This window comes from Macaca nemestrina, chromosome 11 (assembly GCF_043159975.1).
Source record: "Macaca nemestrina isolate mMacNem1 chromosome 11, mMacNem.hap1, whole genome shotgun sequence".
Classification (NCBI taxonomy): Eukaryota; Metazoa; Chordata; class Mammalia; order Primates; family Cercopithecidae; genus Macaca; species Macaca nemestrina.
In genome coordinates this window covers 80,759,115-80,776,349 of record NC_092135.1, presented here as the reverse complement: position 1 = coordinate 80,776,349, position 17,235 = coordinate 80,759,115, and the positions used below count along the sequence as shown (strand labels likewise).

The window sequence follows — 17,235 nt, the reverse complement described above, 5'->3', positions numbered from 1 at the left end:
TAATTTTTATGTTTTGTTTGCTACTACTCTTAAGAGGAATGTAGCTTTTCTTAGTCAATGATGGATGCTCTTTCTCAGTTTGTAAGGTTATGTTTATGTAAGAAGTCAAATGCCTGGCTGCTTATCTAAGAACCTGCTTCTTTACAGATTGATGTGAAGAACCCTAGGGAAAAGGGAGGCCTTAATTTCTAGGAGATTAGCTTGTTAAGATTGAAAAACGCTATATGAACTTTTATATACTGTAACACTAAGAATAAAAACATATACATTTTATATCAGGGAAATGTAATTATTTATATTTATTTTGTGTATCCTATTATCAAGTTTTATTTTATCTAGCTTCTTTAGTGCTGCAATGGTTGTTGCTGTTATTTTTGTTAAAAGAGGAATGACAAGTCATGGAAAATGAAGAGCGTAGAGAAGGTAGCTGAATGAATATCATAAAATAAAATGGGATATGGATTATAATTAATGGAAAGGAGCAGATAATTTCTTTTTTGTAGCCAAGTAATAGCTAAGTTGATCATAGTTTCAGGATTGTCATTTGTCTGGGCTTTACTTACAGTTTCTTTGGGAAAGGGAGGTACTCAAATGATTAAATAGAAGGAAGACCTCTGAAAAGCAAGTATATTTTACTTCCAAAATATTTTTGTCTTCTGCATGCGTCCATTGAGAAAACAAGTCAAGGTGGGAGCAGTTGGAAATTCAGACAAAACCTCTATTTCATTTAGATTAATTCTGGGAAAAACTCCTTAAGTGTTAACAAAATTACTTGAGTGAAAAAGTAGGTCTTGTAGAAAGATATTTATTTTGGAATGGGTACATGTACTAAAAATTTCTAATGAAAATAGTAGACACTGGGTAAATAAATCATTAGTTTGAGAACATTTGCACAGTTCACTAATCTCTAATAGCTGATGGATGCTATGAAGCACGTTCACTTAAGCCAGGACACACAAAAATGCCTGCTAGCTGGGGTTGAGAATGTCTCATCTGATTCTCCCAAATGGCATTTCAAAAAGGGCAGTCTTATCTTTTGTTAAATACAGAATAGGGAGAACATGAATAGAAAGGGGCTCCACTTGCCAGTCAAACCAAGTGAGGACAGTTGGGTAGTTACAGTTTGTTTGCTACACGTTCTCATATTTGAGGCAACCAATTCTCTGAAGACTGAAATGTGCAGTTTTTGAATTCATTAGTAATTTAATTTCTGTTGTGTGTGTTGTACTGGTAGAATAAGTTTGTGTGATGAAATTGGAGTATTAATGGGGGGAATGGTTGATCAGCTGGTTTTATATTTTTCACAGATTACTTTCTTCTAATCCTTTATAGTCCAAAACCTCTAAAATATGTGGGAAGGTACTCAGATTAAAGTGGTTTGCAATTATGTGCCTAAGAAGTTTTTGAAACATTGACTCATTTGGATAAACCGTGTTTTCCTCTATATAATGTCCATGGATAGTGAACTGGAGCAATAAGGGCACTGGGAGAAATGCCATTGGCTTTTCACTAATTGACATTTTTACTTCTTTCTTCGTGTTTTAAAACTTCTCTTTTTAAAAGCTCATTTACTAGAAGCAGGAATCTCAAAAACTTGACTCTTTTAAAAGGGAGAGATACAGAAAAGAAGCAGATCTGTACTTTCTAGATTCTGAGTCATATACTTTAACTTTGCAACTGAAGGCAATTTGTTGTTACACTGATAAGTAAAACAACTCTTGTGAGATAAATTGGGTGCCAATATATCCATCAAGAGAGGTAGAATAGTGCTATTGACATTTGAGAATATATTCCATAGCACGTGAGGGAAAGGAATGTTGGAGTGCCTGACTTCAAAGTAGATGGAGGAAATAAGATCTAGTGGTGACAATTTTCATTCAAGAAGTAAATATAGCCCGCTTAGAGGAGAATATAAAAGATAATCTGTACTGAGCACAAAGGAAAAAAGGACCTAATATCTGAACAAAGAAGAAAATGTAGCCCACCTAAAGGAGAATATAAAAGATAATCTGTACTGACCACAAAGAAAGAAAGGAGCTAATATCTGAGCAGCGAGCCGAGATGAGGAAGGTGAAAAGATTGGAGAACCAGTTTGGGAACACTATTGAGCAGGACAATTTTATAACACTAAAGAGGCCACCACTTGAGAAAACCTGTTAATAAACCTGATAAAAGAATGTCAGCAAGGAATAAAGCGTATTTAAGTACTAGGTCTTTTCATACAGTAAAATTAACATAGTTTAAATTCCTGTTGGCAGGAATTGGAACAGCACATGCATATATACACATCCAAAATGGAATTTTAGAGAAAAATTATATCAGATTATTGACTCAATTTTTGATTCTCTAAATGAATTTCTCAAAAGCACATGCACACACATGCATAAATACATGTGAATATATACATAGCCACAAATTGGAAAGGGAGAAGGGCTGGGCATTAGGAGGTCAGGTGTGTTGTTTTATGTCACACACTACAGTCTAAGGCAAAAATATCTGGCTGACTTTTCTGTTCCATTCATTGAATATCAAGTGGATAAGAATTAACCAAAGAGAAGCCTACTTTGGCTTTTTTTGAATGGGGCACCTATTATGTGTCATATTATTATCAGTTTTTCTTGTCTTTTATCCCAGTCATTCGGGCTAAAGTTAAAGAGATAAAGACTAAGTGCCATGATGTGACTGCAGTAGTGGAAGTGAAGGAGATTCTAAAGTCTTCTCTGGTAAACATTCCACGGGATACTGTTAACCTCTATACCAGCTCTGGCTGCCTCTGCCCTCCACTTAATGTTAATGAGGAATATATCATCATGGGCTATGAAGATGAGGAACGTTCCAGGTAATTCACTCTTTAAGGATACAGAATAACTACTTTGCTCATCCCACCCTCATTGCATTTCTCTCTAGAGATCTTACCCTCGCATTTTTACACTGGGATCTGTCTACCTTCTTGGGGATTACAGATAAGTTTTACTTGGGTTTCTTGATTTCATATATGGAATGGGTGTATGTGTGTAGTTTATAGGTTTACATTTTTCTTGGGAGAGGGACCATGACTTCCTTTGTTTCTTAAAGGGGTCTGTGACTCACAAATGGTTAATAATTACTGTTCTAAATCTTAGCTGTCCTATTCAAGAATAAACATATAAGTCTTTCTTGGCACTGTTTTCTTGTACTTTTCAGTAACAGGTTTTAATTTTTCAAAAATGGTTGCTTCTTTTAAAAATCAGATTACTCTTGGTGGAAGGCTCTATAGCTGAGAAATGGAAGGATCGACTTGGTAAAAAAGTTAAGGTAAGCCTGTATTTTATATTTGAAGTAATACACAGAAAACAAAAGTAGAAAACCAGCCATCTGTCATTGAAGTGAAATAGCTGCCTTCAACCATAGGAGAAATATTAAAATTTAGTATGCATATATTTATATACTCCAAGAGCTGAATTTGTCTTTCATGTCTATTTTATTTAAGGAATGAGTTCCCTGTATGTGTATCAGAGATCTAACTACAGTTGCCCTAATGTCTCTTCACAAGGAGTCTAGCTGTAGTCCAGTCCTGGTCAGGTGGTTCCATGGTGTCAGGCTCCTTTCAGCTTATGGCTCTACCATTTTTAAAGGCATCGCTTTCATACTCATGTTCACCCGGAGGTCACAAGATGGCTGCTCTGCCTCTAATCTCATGTCTACATTTCAGGCAGGAAAAAGAGGAGGTAAAAGGGATTTCCAAGAGCCTCGTCAAGCAACTTTTACTTAGCTGCAAAACAGGCTAGGAAATGTAGTCCTTTTTAAACCTGGGGATATTGCTTCTTTGAACACACTGCAGTTTGTGAGAAGGGGAGAATAAATGATGGGAAGGAAAATAAACAATGATGTCCAATGAATAAACACCAATTCCTATGTACAAAGTGTAGCTACATTCATCTCTGTATAAAAGATCTGAACAAATTAGGTCCTTAGAGCAGTAATGTAGCCTTATTTTTAAGCCAATAACTCTTAGATTGTGGAGTTGATACATTTTTTAAAATCACATAGTACATTACTGTATTATAGAAGGTTTTGTTTCTTCTTACTGCACTAAGCAAATCTGTTTTAAAGAAAAGAATAGGGTGGGGGAATGCATAGGGGGACAAAAAAATCTCAAAGGCTGTGTGGGTGGGTGGGGGGATGGGAACTGTAGCACACGTAATACATCCTCTTCCTTCTGCAAGTCTGAAGGCTTGGGAAACATTTACATGGTAAGTTAAACACCCCTGGGCGGTTTATCTTCTACATCTGGCACTTGACACGGCAGACACGTTTGGGTTTAAGTGACCTACGAAAATGCAGAGGGCATTATTCTGTAAGGAGAAGCTACCCTCCAGTAAGTTCTTCCCCCCTTCAGTAGATTTGTCAAAAGTGAGATGCATTTCAAGTTCAGACTTGTGGGCATTCTCTCTGCATCTCTCTTCAATTAGTTTGGTGTTTATTAAAGAAAAAAGTGGCTCTTGTTCAGTATGTTGGAATCTCTTACTGTCTTTTTAATTTGGTTTTCTGCTTGCTAATGCAGAACAGGAATTTGTCCTAAATTCCTGTACCAGTTGGAAGAGCTTTCAGTATCCCTGCTGCAAAGCATGTAACAAGGCTTACTGCTCCTCTTTTGGTACCAAAACAATATCATTGGGTTGTCGACAGGATACATGGCTTGTTTGTCCTGTTTCCCATTGCTTTCTGCAATATTTCCCATTGTTTTCTGCAGGGGACTTGCAGAGTTATTATTGTAAAGTCATTTATATTCTTAGTCTGGATTTAAATATTCTAAAGGAAAGAAACCAATGATTTGAACAATTTTAAATTCATATGCAGATATTGAGGGCTAAAGAGTTTGGGTAGAAAATCTCCTTTGGCCAGAATTATTGAGATTCCTATTTTAGTTTTCCAGTCGATTTGAAGATGTGTAAAAAGAGCTTTATGGAGGGTGTTATTTTTTCAGTCAAATCTGCTCTTTGCTGAGTTTTGCTCTCAGTGGATAATTCAAGAATAAGGTTTATGAGAAACCTTATTATTATGTTTTTTTCATGCAAATGGTTGTTTACCTAAGTCTCTTATAGCAGACTATTCAAGATGTTTGGACTTCCTTGGGAAGGTGAGAATCAGGCTGTTTTTAAAAAATGAAGACAAGATTGTGGAGTAAAGTATACTAAAATGAAGAATTACTTTCAATAATGGAAAAACAATAACAAATTTACTATGTGCTAAGCACTTTATATTTTTATCAATCTTCAGATGTATCTTCTACTTATAAGTAGATTCTATTATCAGTTCCAATATATACATGATGAAAATAAGGTCTAGTAAGTTCAAGAACTTCACACAGTAAGTGGTGGAGTTAGAATTTGAACTTGGGCCATCTGACCCAAGGATCTGATGGTCCTTGCTGTTTAAAGTGTAGTCCCAGGACCAGCAACATAGGTATCACCTGGGAGCTTGTTAGCAATGAAAATCTTGGGCCCTGTCTCAGACCTACTGAATGAAATTGCAATTTTAACAAATTCCCCATATGATATCTGTGTCTGAAGTTTGGGAAGCACAGCTATAGTTTGTATTCCCTACCTATCCTCATGTAATATAACTTCCATTTTACTTAAATTACATAAAAACATTATTGACATTAATATGAAATGTCACTAAACTTGATTGTGTTTATTAAAAGCATTGTTAATGCCTGCTTTGTAACACTTAGAATGAGGGCAAGACCTTGTCTGTTTTATTCGTTGTACTTGGTGGATATTACTTAGAAAAATATTTTTGAGACCTCCCCATCCCTCAAAAAAATTTCCATTGTTTTTCAGTGCTCAAATCACATAGATTTTAAAAGGCTATGTTCTTACATGTATTAAGAGAGGATGTTGAAAAATAGCCTTCCCTTCAAATTCTGTGTGTAAATCTCCCATTTGTTGAGGACCTGTGAAGCATCAGCCTCCTGGCTGTTACCTCAGAAAATACCCGGAGATATAGGGAGATATTTCTGTCATCATTTACAGACATGGACATTTTAAGTTTAAGGTTTGATAAGAAAGCATTACTAAATATATTATAGATGGGCAACTTTGCGCTCGTTAAAATAAGAGAATAATGTTCATATTGCATCAGTTTTCTTGTTACCCTGGGAGATAGATTTATACTTCTGGAAAACTAGCAAAATGTTTCAGAGATCTGACCTTCAGTCTGACCCAGTTGTTAGAATCGTGGCAATGATGACCCTGGTGATATGTGCTTGTGACTATTTTCTATTTTACATTTCACAGCGCTGGGATATGAAGCTTCGTCATCTTGGACTCAGTAAAAGTGATTCTAGCAATAGTGATTCCACTCAGAGTCAGAAGTCTGGCAGGAACTCGAACCCCCGGCAAGCACGCAACTAAATCCCGAAATACACAAAGTAACATCAGTGGACTTCCTATTAAGACTTACTTGCATTGCTGGACTAGCAAAGGAAAATTGCACTATTGCACATCATATTCTATTGTTTACTACAAAAATCATGTGGTAACTGATTATTACTTCTATTTCTCTTTTGGTTTCTGCTTTTCCCTTCCCCCAACCCCTTTGTAATGGTTTGGGGGCAGACTCTTAAATATATTGTGAGTTTTCTATTTCACTAATCATAAGAAAAACTGTTCTTTTGCAATAATAATAAATTAAACATGCTGATACCAGAGGCTCTTTGCTGGAGTCCCCAGATGTTAATTTACTTTCTGCACCCCACTTGGGAATGCAATATTGGATGCAAAGAGAGGTTTCTGATATACACAGAAAGCTAGATATGCCGTAAAACATACTCTGCCGATCTAATTACAGCCTTATTTTTGTATGCCTTTTGGCCATTCTCCTCCTGCTTAGGCTTCCAAATGTTTATCAAGGTAAAATGGCAGTTTGAAATCAAATGTGACACAGGCAAAGCAATCAAGCACCAGGAAGCGTTTATGAGGAAACAACACACACAAGATGAATTATTTTTGAGATTGGCAGGAAGCAAAATAAATAGGAGCTTAAGAAAGAACATTTTGCCTGATTGAGAAGCACAACTGAAACCAGTAGCCGCTGGGGTGTTAATGGTAGCATTCTTCTTTTGGCAATACATTTGACTTGTTCATGAATATATTAATCAGCATTAGGGAAACGAATTATAACTAGACATCTGCTGTTATCACCATAGTTTTGTTTAATTTGCTTCCTTTTAAATAAACCCATTGGTGAAAGTCTTTATTTTTTTCTCGTCTTTTAAAAGAAATCAGAATTGCCGTATTGACCGGGAAAAGATTACATACGCATATGCACCAGGGTGTTAGTTTTTAAAAGTACATAGCTCTATAAAATGCTGTAGATTTAGATGATGAAATGTGCAGGGTTTGGTTTTGTTTTTTTCTGGTGTGTGTGTGTCTGTATTTGTGTACATGTGTGTCCGTGCACTCACACCCAAGGTGGATTAAAATACAGGCCTGCAAACTGGCCTGCACGTTATCATTTGGATTTATGCTGCTTAATGCTCAGTGAAGAATGTCTAGTAAAATGAATTATGGTTGTCAGGAGAGAGGTTATTTGACTTTTGAACCAATTGCACATTTCCCATTACCCAAGCTGCAGTGAGATCCCAGGGGCCGTGGTGACCAAATGATGCTTTTATACATGGTCCCTAGCTTACAATGATTCAATTTACAATGCTTCAATTTAACAATTTTTTGACTTACAGTGGGTTCATCAGGATGTAACCCAATTTCAACTTACGATATTTTCAATTTAGAATGGGTTTATCCAGATGTAACCCCATCGTAAATGGAGGAGCATCTGTACTTCCTTCCTCCAGCAGAGTTCCTTAGAGCCTGGGCCAATTACTTGAAAGTCTCATTCTCTGCCATTTACATGTGTGTTATTAGTAGAACCAAATTTCTAAGCTGTGGTGTGCTGAAATTAAAATGCTTATGAGGCAAAAATAGTGCTATGTTTCCTTCGACAAGGATAATCGAGCAAGGATGAAATTCATTAGTGAACAAAAGTTTCCTAAAATGGTAAGTAATCATCTATCCAAATGTTCTCTTTTAAAAGTGTGAGCTGGGTGTGGTGGGTGCACCTGTAATCCCCCGACTTGGGAGGCTGAGGAAGGAAGATGGAGAGAGCCCATGAAGTTGAAGCTACAGTAAGCAACGATTGTGGCCACTGCACTCCAGCGTAGGTGATAGAGCATGACCCTGTCTCTGTAACAACAAAAATGTGAAAGTTGATTCTACAAATGAGTCATTCGTGTCATACGCAACTAAAATGGAGTTGGGAGGCCGTGGGGAAAGGCACCCAGGTCCTGTTCAGGGAACTGATTTTTCAGTACAACAGAAAATCCACGAAGACTTCACTCGAACCTTAAGATAAAGTTACCTAGTAGCTGCTGCCACTCACCAATCAGAACTTGCTAAATCCTACAAGACACTCCTGGCTCCAGTGAACTTTCATTCAAAACCATTTAGATCACCTTCCTCTCTTCCCCAATAAAACCCCAGCCTTTCTCTTCGTTCTTTGAACACACCTAGAGGCTACACTGGTTTGTGTGCCCAGAATTACAATTGTAATTCTTATATTCCCAAAAAAACCCTTTACTTGGAGATTGATCTCTCTACATTTAAAGGTGACAGAGTAAGGGAACATTCCTGCCTTCTGATTGACTCTCTTATGCCAACAATTTCCCCAGCCCCAGAAGAAAACATTCCCACCTTTGCCTATAGGACTGCATAGTCTTTTGAGCTTCCAAAAGACCACTTCCAAAGGGCTTGCCATCTGCTCGTTGTTGCTGTATTCTCAGATGGCAAGGACATCTCTTTTGAGGTGCTGATGTCATAGCCTTAAAAGGTGAGTTGGGTGTCACTGGGGAGTAATGAAGCACCACCGTGGAGGGACTGCCCCTGAGAATCTCTCTTCCTGGTATGTAAACCTCAACTTGAGCCCGAGGACAGAGGGGTAGAAAGCAGTGCTGGTGCCTCAGCCTGTTTTCCTCAGGCCTTCTCACGTTAACTCTGAAAAGAAGGACAAGAATTGACTACAGGAGAGGTTTAAAGAAACTGTTATCTCAAATCCACAACGTCAACTCTCTCAAAGCACAGTAAGCAATGTTAAGTAAGGAACTCTTTTGATGTATAAAAGCTGCAGATGTTTCCAGCGTCTGCAGTTTTTTTGTGGGGGTGAGGGTTGGGTAGAGGGGGTATGATCAGTTTCTGTGTAGGAATTTGACACACTTTATGCTTAATATAAACAAAAGATGGCCAGATTCTTAGATTTAGCAGTTTTGTTTTTTTTCTTAAACCACCTTCCATTTGGTGCCATTTTACAACCTACTGTTTTACCACTACCATCTATAGTGGCAATGTTTGATTTTGCTCATCTGTATGAGGCTTCTGTCAGCTGTTTAAACATTTCTAATGGTATAAAGTCCATGAATAAAGTACATTTGGTTTTTCAGTTTGATAGCTACAATATCTTCATTAATAAACTGTGCAGACCTCTTTTGGGAGGATGGCATGATTTATCATGATGGTCATGTTTCTCATCAGACTGCAAAACCATTTCTACTCTAGTTGCCATAGTACAAAGACATCTTGTTAATGCCTCTCTACAGGGTTTTCGTGCAGATACTAACTTTTAAAGCCACTAAAAATTTAATATACATGCATCCTTGTCAGGAACCTTGAGATTGATAAAATTTATATTTCTTTAGAAAATTGTATTCACCTTTGGGATTTTAATTTTCTTAGCCAAATAAAAGTCAGATGCATGCTGAATAAAGTAGCAAATATTTAAATAGCAGCAAACATGGATTCTCTTTTCATGGATACGTATTTTACTGTGTCACATACAATGTAATCTGATTCAGTGCCATATGTTGCACCCAGTGTTCAGGGGTGGGGTGAGACAAACTGTCTTTCCACATCTGTCATACATTAAGAAGGCAAATACAAAAGTTATAATCACTGTGCGCAAATCGTACTCCCTATTACCTTCTGCAAAAAATTATTTGCTATTACATTTCAACAAGTAAGATGACTAAAAGTATTTCAAGATCGATATTTAGCATGGAGTTTTAACATATTTTAATACACAAAAATTCAAGAAGGTGGTAAAAATAAAGCAGAGACTTCTAATATGGTGTTACTGAAATCCAGCCTATAAAATTTAAAAGTATGGTTCCCAGATGTATTAATATTAACAAAAACAGTATAGTCATACCTTTCATAATTATCTGTTTGGGGTAATAACATCTAACAGTGGCGAGAACGCTATACGAAACACTTGTGCATATGTTACCTCACTTAATCCTTGAAAGTTGTTGAAGTAGATGTTTTATTCCCATATAAGAGATTTTTTTTAAAAATGAGGATTTAGAACTTCAGAGTTCTGTAAGTAGCAGAGCTGGGCTTTAGATCCTCATAATCTTATTTCCCAAATTATGTGTTTTCCACCATTGCTATTTCTGATAAAAAGGTAAATGCATCCTAGCATTGTAAAAAAAAAGAAAAAGCATAGTGTTAGGCATATAGTGGTAGCTAATATTTCTTAAACTGAGGTCTACCAACTATGTCAGAAAACCTTTATAAGAGTCCCAACTCTAATCCAAGATACTGTCACTTCACCTCTTCAGGTTTCCTCCCTTATTAAATCAGAATTTCAGTAGAATTATTTCCATACAGGATGGGTAGGTGAATTAAGTAATTTTGGGGGCATTAATTGTTTAAAAATATGTGACTCTCAGTTTAAAAAGCATTCTTCAAAGTTTCTGTTTTCCCTTGAATTTGGAAAAAAGTAAACAGTTAATCTTATTTAACAACACCTGGAAGAAAGTTGAAATTAAAAGTTGATAATTATTACAAATAAAACCAGAATGACTACTGCCATTGGGAACTCTCATTTCTCCTTTTTAGATTATGCCCCCTATTTTTCCCACCACCAGAGTCCTCCATAATCTAGAAAAACTATTCTACCTGACCTAATTCCCCCTGCTTTTCATTCATAAATATTTTCACCATGACAGGAATTCAACATGTTAACGCAAGACAACTAAACATGTTTTTCTTTGGATGAAATGCAAACATTTGTCATGTTTTTACTTAGGTGGTTGTTGAGAACTTAAGGAGTTGTCCCATGAAGAAGGAAAGGTTGTGCTCAGGAAAGTTTCTCCAAAAAAAAAAAAAAAAAAAGGATTTCTGGACTGTTGAGGAAACTGACACAGAAATGAAAGAAAATGCAGAAAAGAATTTCCTACTAACCACAGGGATGTGGAGGGGAATGACCCCACTCATTACACAGTGGTACTGCGGCCACTCTGGCAAACAGCCACCACCTCCCTCCCCACACACTTAGCATCATGATGTGGGATTAATGTTATGATTGCAGCGTTGGACTTAGGATAGTCTGGGACCTCAGTGAGGGTGGGTCGGGTGATGTCTGAAATATAGGTTAGCTCTGAGATGTTAAGAAGTCAACGAAACAGGGAACAAAGGATTTCTTGTTTATACTGGGTGGTAAATCCAAAAAATAAAGCAAATCCAGTTCACTCTAATGTCTTTATTTCTACATTGTTTTGGTGATTCTGAGGGAATCATGGCTTCCCAGAGATGGTATCCCTGTCCTAGCACTGAAAAGCAGAATTTGAGTTGAACTCTGGGAAAACTTGGCAAAAGGAAAGATCAGTATGAACAGAATTCCTGTTGGAAAACTTTCTCTAGGACCTAAAACTCAAGTAATATGTCAAAGCTTTAAAAGATGCATGACGCTCCAGGTGAAGTCTTCTGCTAAAAAAACAACCAACATGTTTAAATTTGCCTTTTTCTTTCCTTCTCATTGATTACTGGAATTGCCATGAGTCCCTTGCTCTGTGAAGATTTCTCTTTCTTTGAAAAGTCAAGATATGGTGTTTTGTAAGTGATCTAACCAGCCAGCTCTTTCTAATAAAATGTGGCCTAAGAGAAGAAAAACAAAACAAACAAACCAAAAACAAAAAAACAAAAACAAAAAATAACCATGAAAATATTATACCCACAAATACTGAATTGTCCTGTCTGCTTACATTCATCTCTTTCCCTCCTGGCCATTCTCACCTATTCTGCTTTTCCTCATATTGCTTGGCTAATTAAATCAAACACATACCCACAGGAATATTTTCAGAATTGCTAGAAGATCAGGCATGATGCAAATAGAACTATCTGATATTCTTTAAATTCATTGATCAATATCCATGAAGCTCATTTCGATTTCTTTTAGGTCATCAGCTCAGGCCGTCTTGCCCTGAGGTTTTCTTGCCTACACGATACCTGGAACCACAGCTGCCCACCCTCCTTCTTCCTTAGGGACAACATTTGGAGACATTCAATCATTCAAAATGGCCCCCTCACCTTACCTCGAGAAGAGCTTTGGAGTTAGGGCACTAGGTTTCAAATTCTCACTTTGCAACTCATTGGCTGTTTAGCCTTACTTCCTCAAGATTAGGAGAGACGAGCTGGACCGATTCTCTTGGGCAGTGCCTGGAGCATGATAGGTGCTTAACAGGAATCAGAATCATTCCACCTTTTACTCCCGGATCCTCTCTATGAAGTACACACTTCTCTAACAGGGTTCTAGTGAGTGCTCACTAAGCCCAGAAGAAAAATGGCTTTCAAGAGATCACACTTCCTGCCTGTTCTCTCTTCTCCATCTTTAAGATGCCGGACTCAAAAATTCTCAAGTTTTCCTCAGATTGAAGATTCAAGTTCTTTTCCTTTCCCTCCAGTGAGGCAGGTTTGCTTAAAATGCAGCATGATCAAGAGACTGGACAAAAGATTCTGGAAAAACCATATAAGTACTCAAATCTACAAATATATCACTAATACAAATTTATGTTTCATTCCAAATATTATGATTTATTTTGGCAATCAAAGAGCCAAAAGACTTCTGCAACCATGTTTTTTTAATAATAATTATTTTTTAAGGCTAGTCAAGCAATGGGGGTGAAGAAGGAAGAAAAAAGTCTGTAACTTGTTGTGATCAATGATCTGAAAACACCAAGGCACTAGGACCAGCCTCCAACCATTTTTAAATATAGAGAATGGTCAGCCTATAGGAATTTTAATGTCTTCATGCTGGTTATTTCTATGGAGATGTTAACTTCCAGATTAATTCATTTATTCCTTGAACTTTCAAGTGGAATCACGTTTTTATACTTTACTATTCATTGTAAGTGATAGGTTACTTTATATAAAAGAGCAAAGTAAAGAAAAAAATTTTCTCTGAATGTTATTTATAAAAGTTTGGCTCCCCAAAAAGGTTATTATTCATAGTTTAGGTCAGCAAGGAGAGACCCCTTGGAAAGATATGTGTTCTCAATAAAAGCTGAATTTTTGTCAGAGGATCTTCTTGGTGTTTTTCATTTCCTAGGGAGTTCCAGAAGTACTAAAATTATATCGAGACAAAGTGTTTATGTTTCAAAAGTGCAGGCTCTGCATTCCAGGCTACACACTGAGGGTTCTCAAAACAGAGGCAGCTTTTACTGAAATTGGAAAGTAAGGACAACTCATAAAGGCCTTGGACTAGTCCATATTAGAAAAACAGACGATAACCAAAAACCCAGCTTCAAAAGGAAGAAACTAATCCAGGGATTGACCAACTTTTCTCTAAACGGTCCCATAGTAAATATTTAAGATTTTCCAGGCCATGTAGTTTCTGTTGCAGCTACTCAGCTCTGCCACTGAGGCTCAAAAACAGACATAGACCATATTATATATGTGAATGGGCATGGCTATGTTTCAATAAAACTTTATTCATAAAAGCAGGCAGAGGGCTGAATTTGGCTGTTGGGTTGTTGTTTGCCTACTCTTGTGTGTGCCTGATAAAATGCTTCCGAACTAGCTTGAATTATTTTATCATTCTTGGAACTTAATGAAATTGGTGGTTTGGTAGCAATAGAAACTTAACTACTAACAAAGGTTACCTGAAATCTTACTATTAAAGATTCAGTCTTTTGGATCAATCATTGTTGTCTTCATGAATCCACTTAAAATGCAAGGGCATATGAAATATATCAGTCCCTATTCCTTAGTAACAATTAGCTTATTAAGTAACTGGGGCTGAAAGGGGCTCTAAGAAGCTGCCCGAGAGAACAGAGTGCCCAGAGCAGGGAAATGGGGACTGAAAGGGGAGAAAGACGCATACGAGAGAGACTTTAGCCTTCCCCTGACCCTCCCAACTGAAACAATTATTCATAGGACCCAATGGGCTCCCAGTAATGTTATTTTGTTTCTGCAAAGGCTCATTCTTTAGGAATAAAGTCCTGCGTGAATGAGCGCTCACATCCAGGCAGAGAGTACCCACGTGGTTCTCGCACACCCATTCAACAAACACCTATTTTGCTGCAAGACTCAGTGCTAGGAATTGAAAGTAAGAAATAAAACAAGATAATCCAGCAGGGAAAAATCCGCTTGTAATACAGGATGGTGGAATCTACAAAAGAAAGAAGAACAAAGGGCCATTATTTTTAAAAAAATTCCTCAAACTGCTGGTCTCATTTCTGTCTTGCCCACCCTCCCATTCATTCTAGTATGATGTATTGAAATGTAGTCCTAGCGCTAATTATCGCATTTTTAAGGCTGGCGTGCCAGAGACAGTGAAAAATTATAAATATGGTTGGTAGATGTCATTTTTTGAAAACCTATTTACCCTTCGCTGTTTTCTTAAAAATTTTCATTTTAGTTGCTAAAACTAAAAAAGGTCTTAGGAAGTGTTGCTGTAGCACTAAAACCCTCTTGTATGTTTAACCTAGTCACCATAAGCTTGATTTACAACTGCTTTCTTTGCTTGATGAATCCCACATGCCTCATAATTTAAACATCTTAATGTGCCTCTCACTGAAGTGGCTTTTTTATTTGAATGCAAATTGATTCTGAAACTGCTTCCAATCAGAAGTTTGTGTTTGATATACTGTAGGTTGGAGTTAAATATTACCATACTAAGGTCAATATGCAAAGCATAGGATCGAGAGTCAGTTGCTACCATAATTAACCTAGCTTAGGTTCATTTAGCCATAAACTATACACTCTGACTGACTGTTTAATCTGTCCCAAATAAATGAACGGTATAGATCCTGAGCCACTCAATAAATGAAATGTGATTTTTCATATAAATACAAAAGAAACTTGAGTTCATTTACAAATGTGTTCATTTCTAAAGCTTTTTTATTTTCTTTTTTTTTTTTTTTTTTTTTTTTTTTTTTTTTTTGAGGATTTTAAGGGGTTTTCAGTGGAAGGCAAACAGGATTTTTGCAGCATTCGCGACCTGATACCTGACTAAGTCTTATCTAGTCCAAGTAAAAACAAATACAAACCATGTAAGATAGTGGCTTATTCATTCCACCCTGCCTCCTTTTTTTTTTTTTTTTTGAGGTAGAGTCTTGCTTTGTTGCCCAGGCTGGAGTTCTATAGCCTGGTCTCAGCTCACTGCAACCTCTACCTCCCAGGTTCAAGTGATTCTCCTGCCTCAGCTTCCTGAGTAGCTGGGACTACAGGTGCGTGCCACCATGCCTGGCTAATTTTTGTGTTTTTAGCAGAGGCAGGGTTCTGCTATGTTTGCCAGACTGATCTTGAACTCCTGGCCTCAAGTGGTCCGCCCACCTTGGCCCCCCAACGATCCCATTTTTTTAAAGCGCACTGGAAGATATTTAATAATCTCCATTTGTAGATAGTTCTAGAATTTAATAATTTCTACTATTGGCCATTTACAGTGCAGATTTTAGCACAAGATGTCAAATTATGTGAAATATTTAGCTACAATTATAGATGTTATAATTTTCCCCAAGTATTTGTTCAGCCCTTTAACTTAAAAAGCCAAGTTTGAAAGTACTTCACATTTAGATTGAATGTCATCCTAGCAAGCCTTAGTAAAATATCATCCCGGTTTTCTCCTTCAGGTTCGGGAAGAAAGGAATTAGCTTCAAATGACACCTCTATCTGTCTGTGTGCAGGTGTTAGCTCTCCTTGGGAGGTTAGACAAACTACAGACCCCTTGCCTGATCCGCTTTTCAGAGCCACAGCCCAGAAAGTGGGGAAACATCTTGCAGTGATGAGAAAAGGCTGACTAAAAAAATTCAGATAAGAGGGAACAGGTGCACTAATGTATCCGGAGAGGGTAGGCCTGAGCCCAGGAAGCGTCTTGGGCTCCGGGGACGGATGCTGGCACCCTAGCCGCAGTCTAGCGTCACCACGGCCAGAAGCCAGGTTGAAGCAGAGCTCTTCCTCTGAACACCGCGCATGGTGATTTTGACCAGGTAACTAGGCTGAACCCTCATGAACAACTGCTTGTTTGTCTCTGAAATTAGGTTGTGGCTTTAAAATTTCCTGAGCCTTCCTAGGAAGGGTATAACAATAGTTTCCCCTGCACCAGAAATTGTGTCACCCTGTCAGCTTCTTAACGTAGAAAGGGAAAGACAAAAAGCTGCTTTGAATGACATGACAACTTTAAAATGTTAGTTAATTGCATTTATCTAGCACAATTAATCTCAAAGGACACGTTGTTATTCATTCAATGACAAGTCTTAACTGAATGCTACTGTGTCAAATGCCAGCTATGGTGGTGGGTGGACTGGCAGTATCTACCCTGCTGCAATGTACACAAAGGCAGAGCCAAACAGCACACAGGTGACAAATGCAAGAGGCAGATGGCACACAGGTGACAAACTGTGAGAAGTGCTAAGAAAGATAAATATTAGGTTGGTGCAACAGCAATTGTGGTTTTTGCCATTATTTTTAATAAGATGCAATAAAGAATATCAGAGATAGAGGTGGGAGGAGGAGAAAACCTGCTTAATAAGGGTAGTTGCAGAGTAAGAATCATTGTAAAGTTCATGAGGTAAAGCTTAAGGGTCCTTCACTTGTACCGGTCTCTTGTAAGGCCCTGAGTATTTCCATGATCATGTGTTTTTGCAAAATGTGCACATTTAAGGCCTTTATTCATTATTTTTCTATAAAAATGTTTCCACCAAGTTGTATAGGCTTCAGGGTTCACAAAATCTGGATTCACACTTAGTAGCTGGGGAAGACTTCTAGGAGGAGGGAGATTTCAGCTGATTTTCACAGGATATGAAGGAGCCTGCCATGCTTGATGTGGGGGCAGCAGTTCAGGTGGGTTGAAGGACAATTTGAAAATTCTGAGGCTGGAAATTGCCTTGCCAATCAGAGGATTGAGCATGGAGTAGTTGGG

The 17,235-nt window shown here is 37.6% G+C and overlaps 1 protein-coding gene across 1 annotated transcript in view; it reads left to right on the top strand.

The window, feature by feature from the left end:
- Positions 1 to 7,242, top strand: part of LOC105499548 (frizzled related protein) — a 31,886-nt gene extending 24,644 nt beyond the window's left edge. The window contains exons 5-7 of the mRNA XM_011772171.3: positions 2,635 to 2,839; positions 3,231 to 3,294; positions 6,282 to 7,242. Coding sequence (XP_011770473.1) covers positions 2,635 to 2,839; positions 3,231 to 3,294; positions 6,282 to 6,398 — 386 coding nt within the window. The 3' untranslated portion in view covers positions 6,399 to 7,242. The remainder of the gene's footprint in view (positions 1 to 2,634; positions 2,840 to 3,230; positions 3,295 to 6,281) is intronic.
- The last annotated feature ends 9,993 nt before the right edge of the window (positions 7,243 to 17,235 follow it).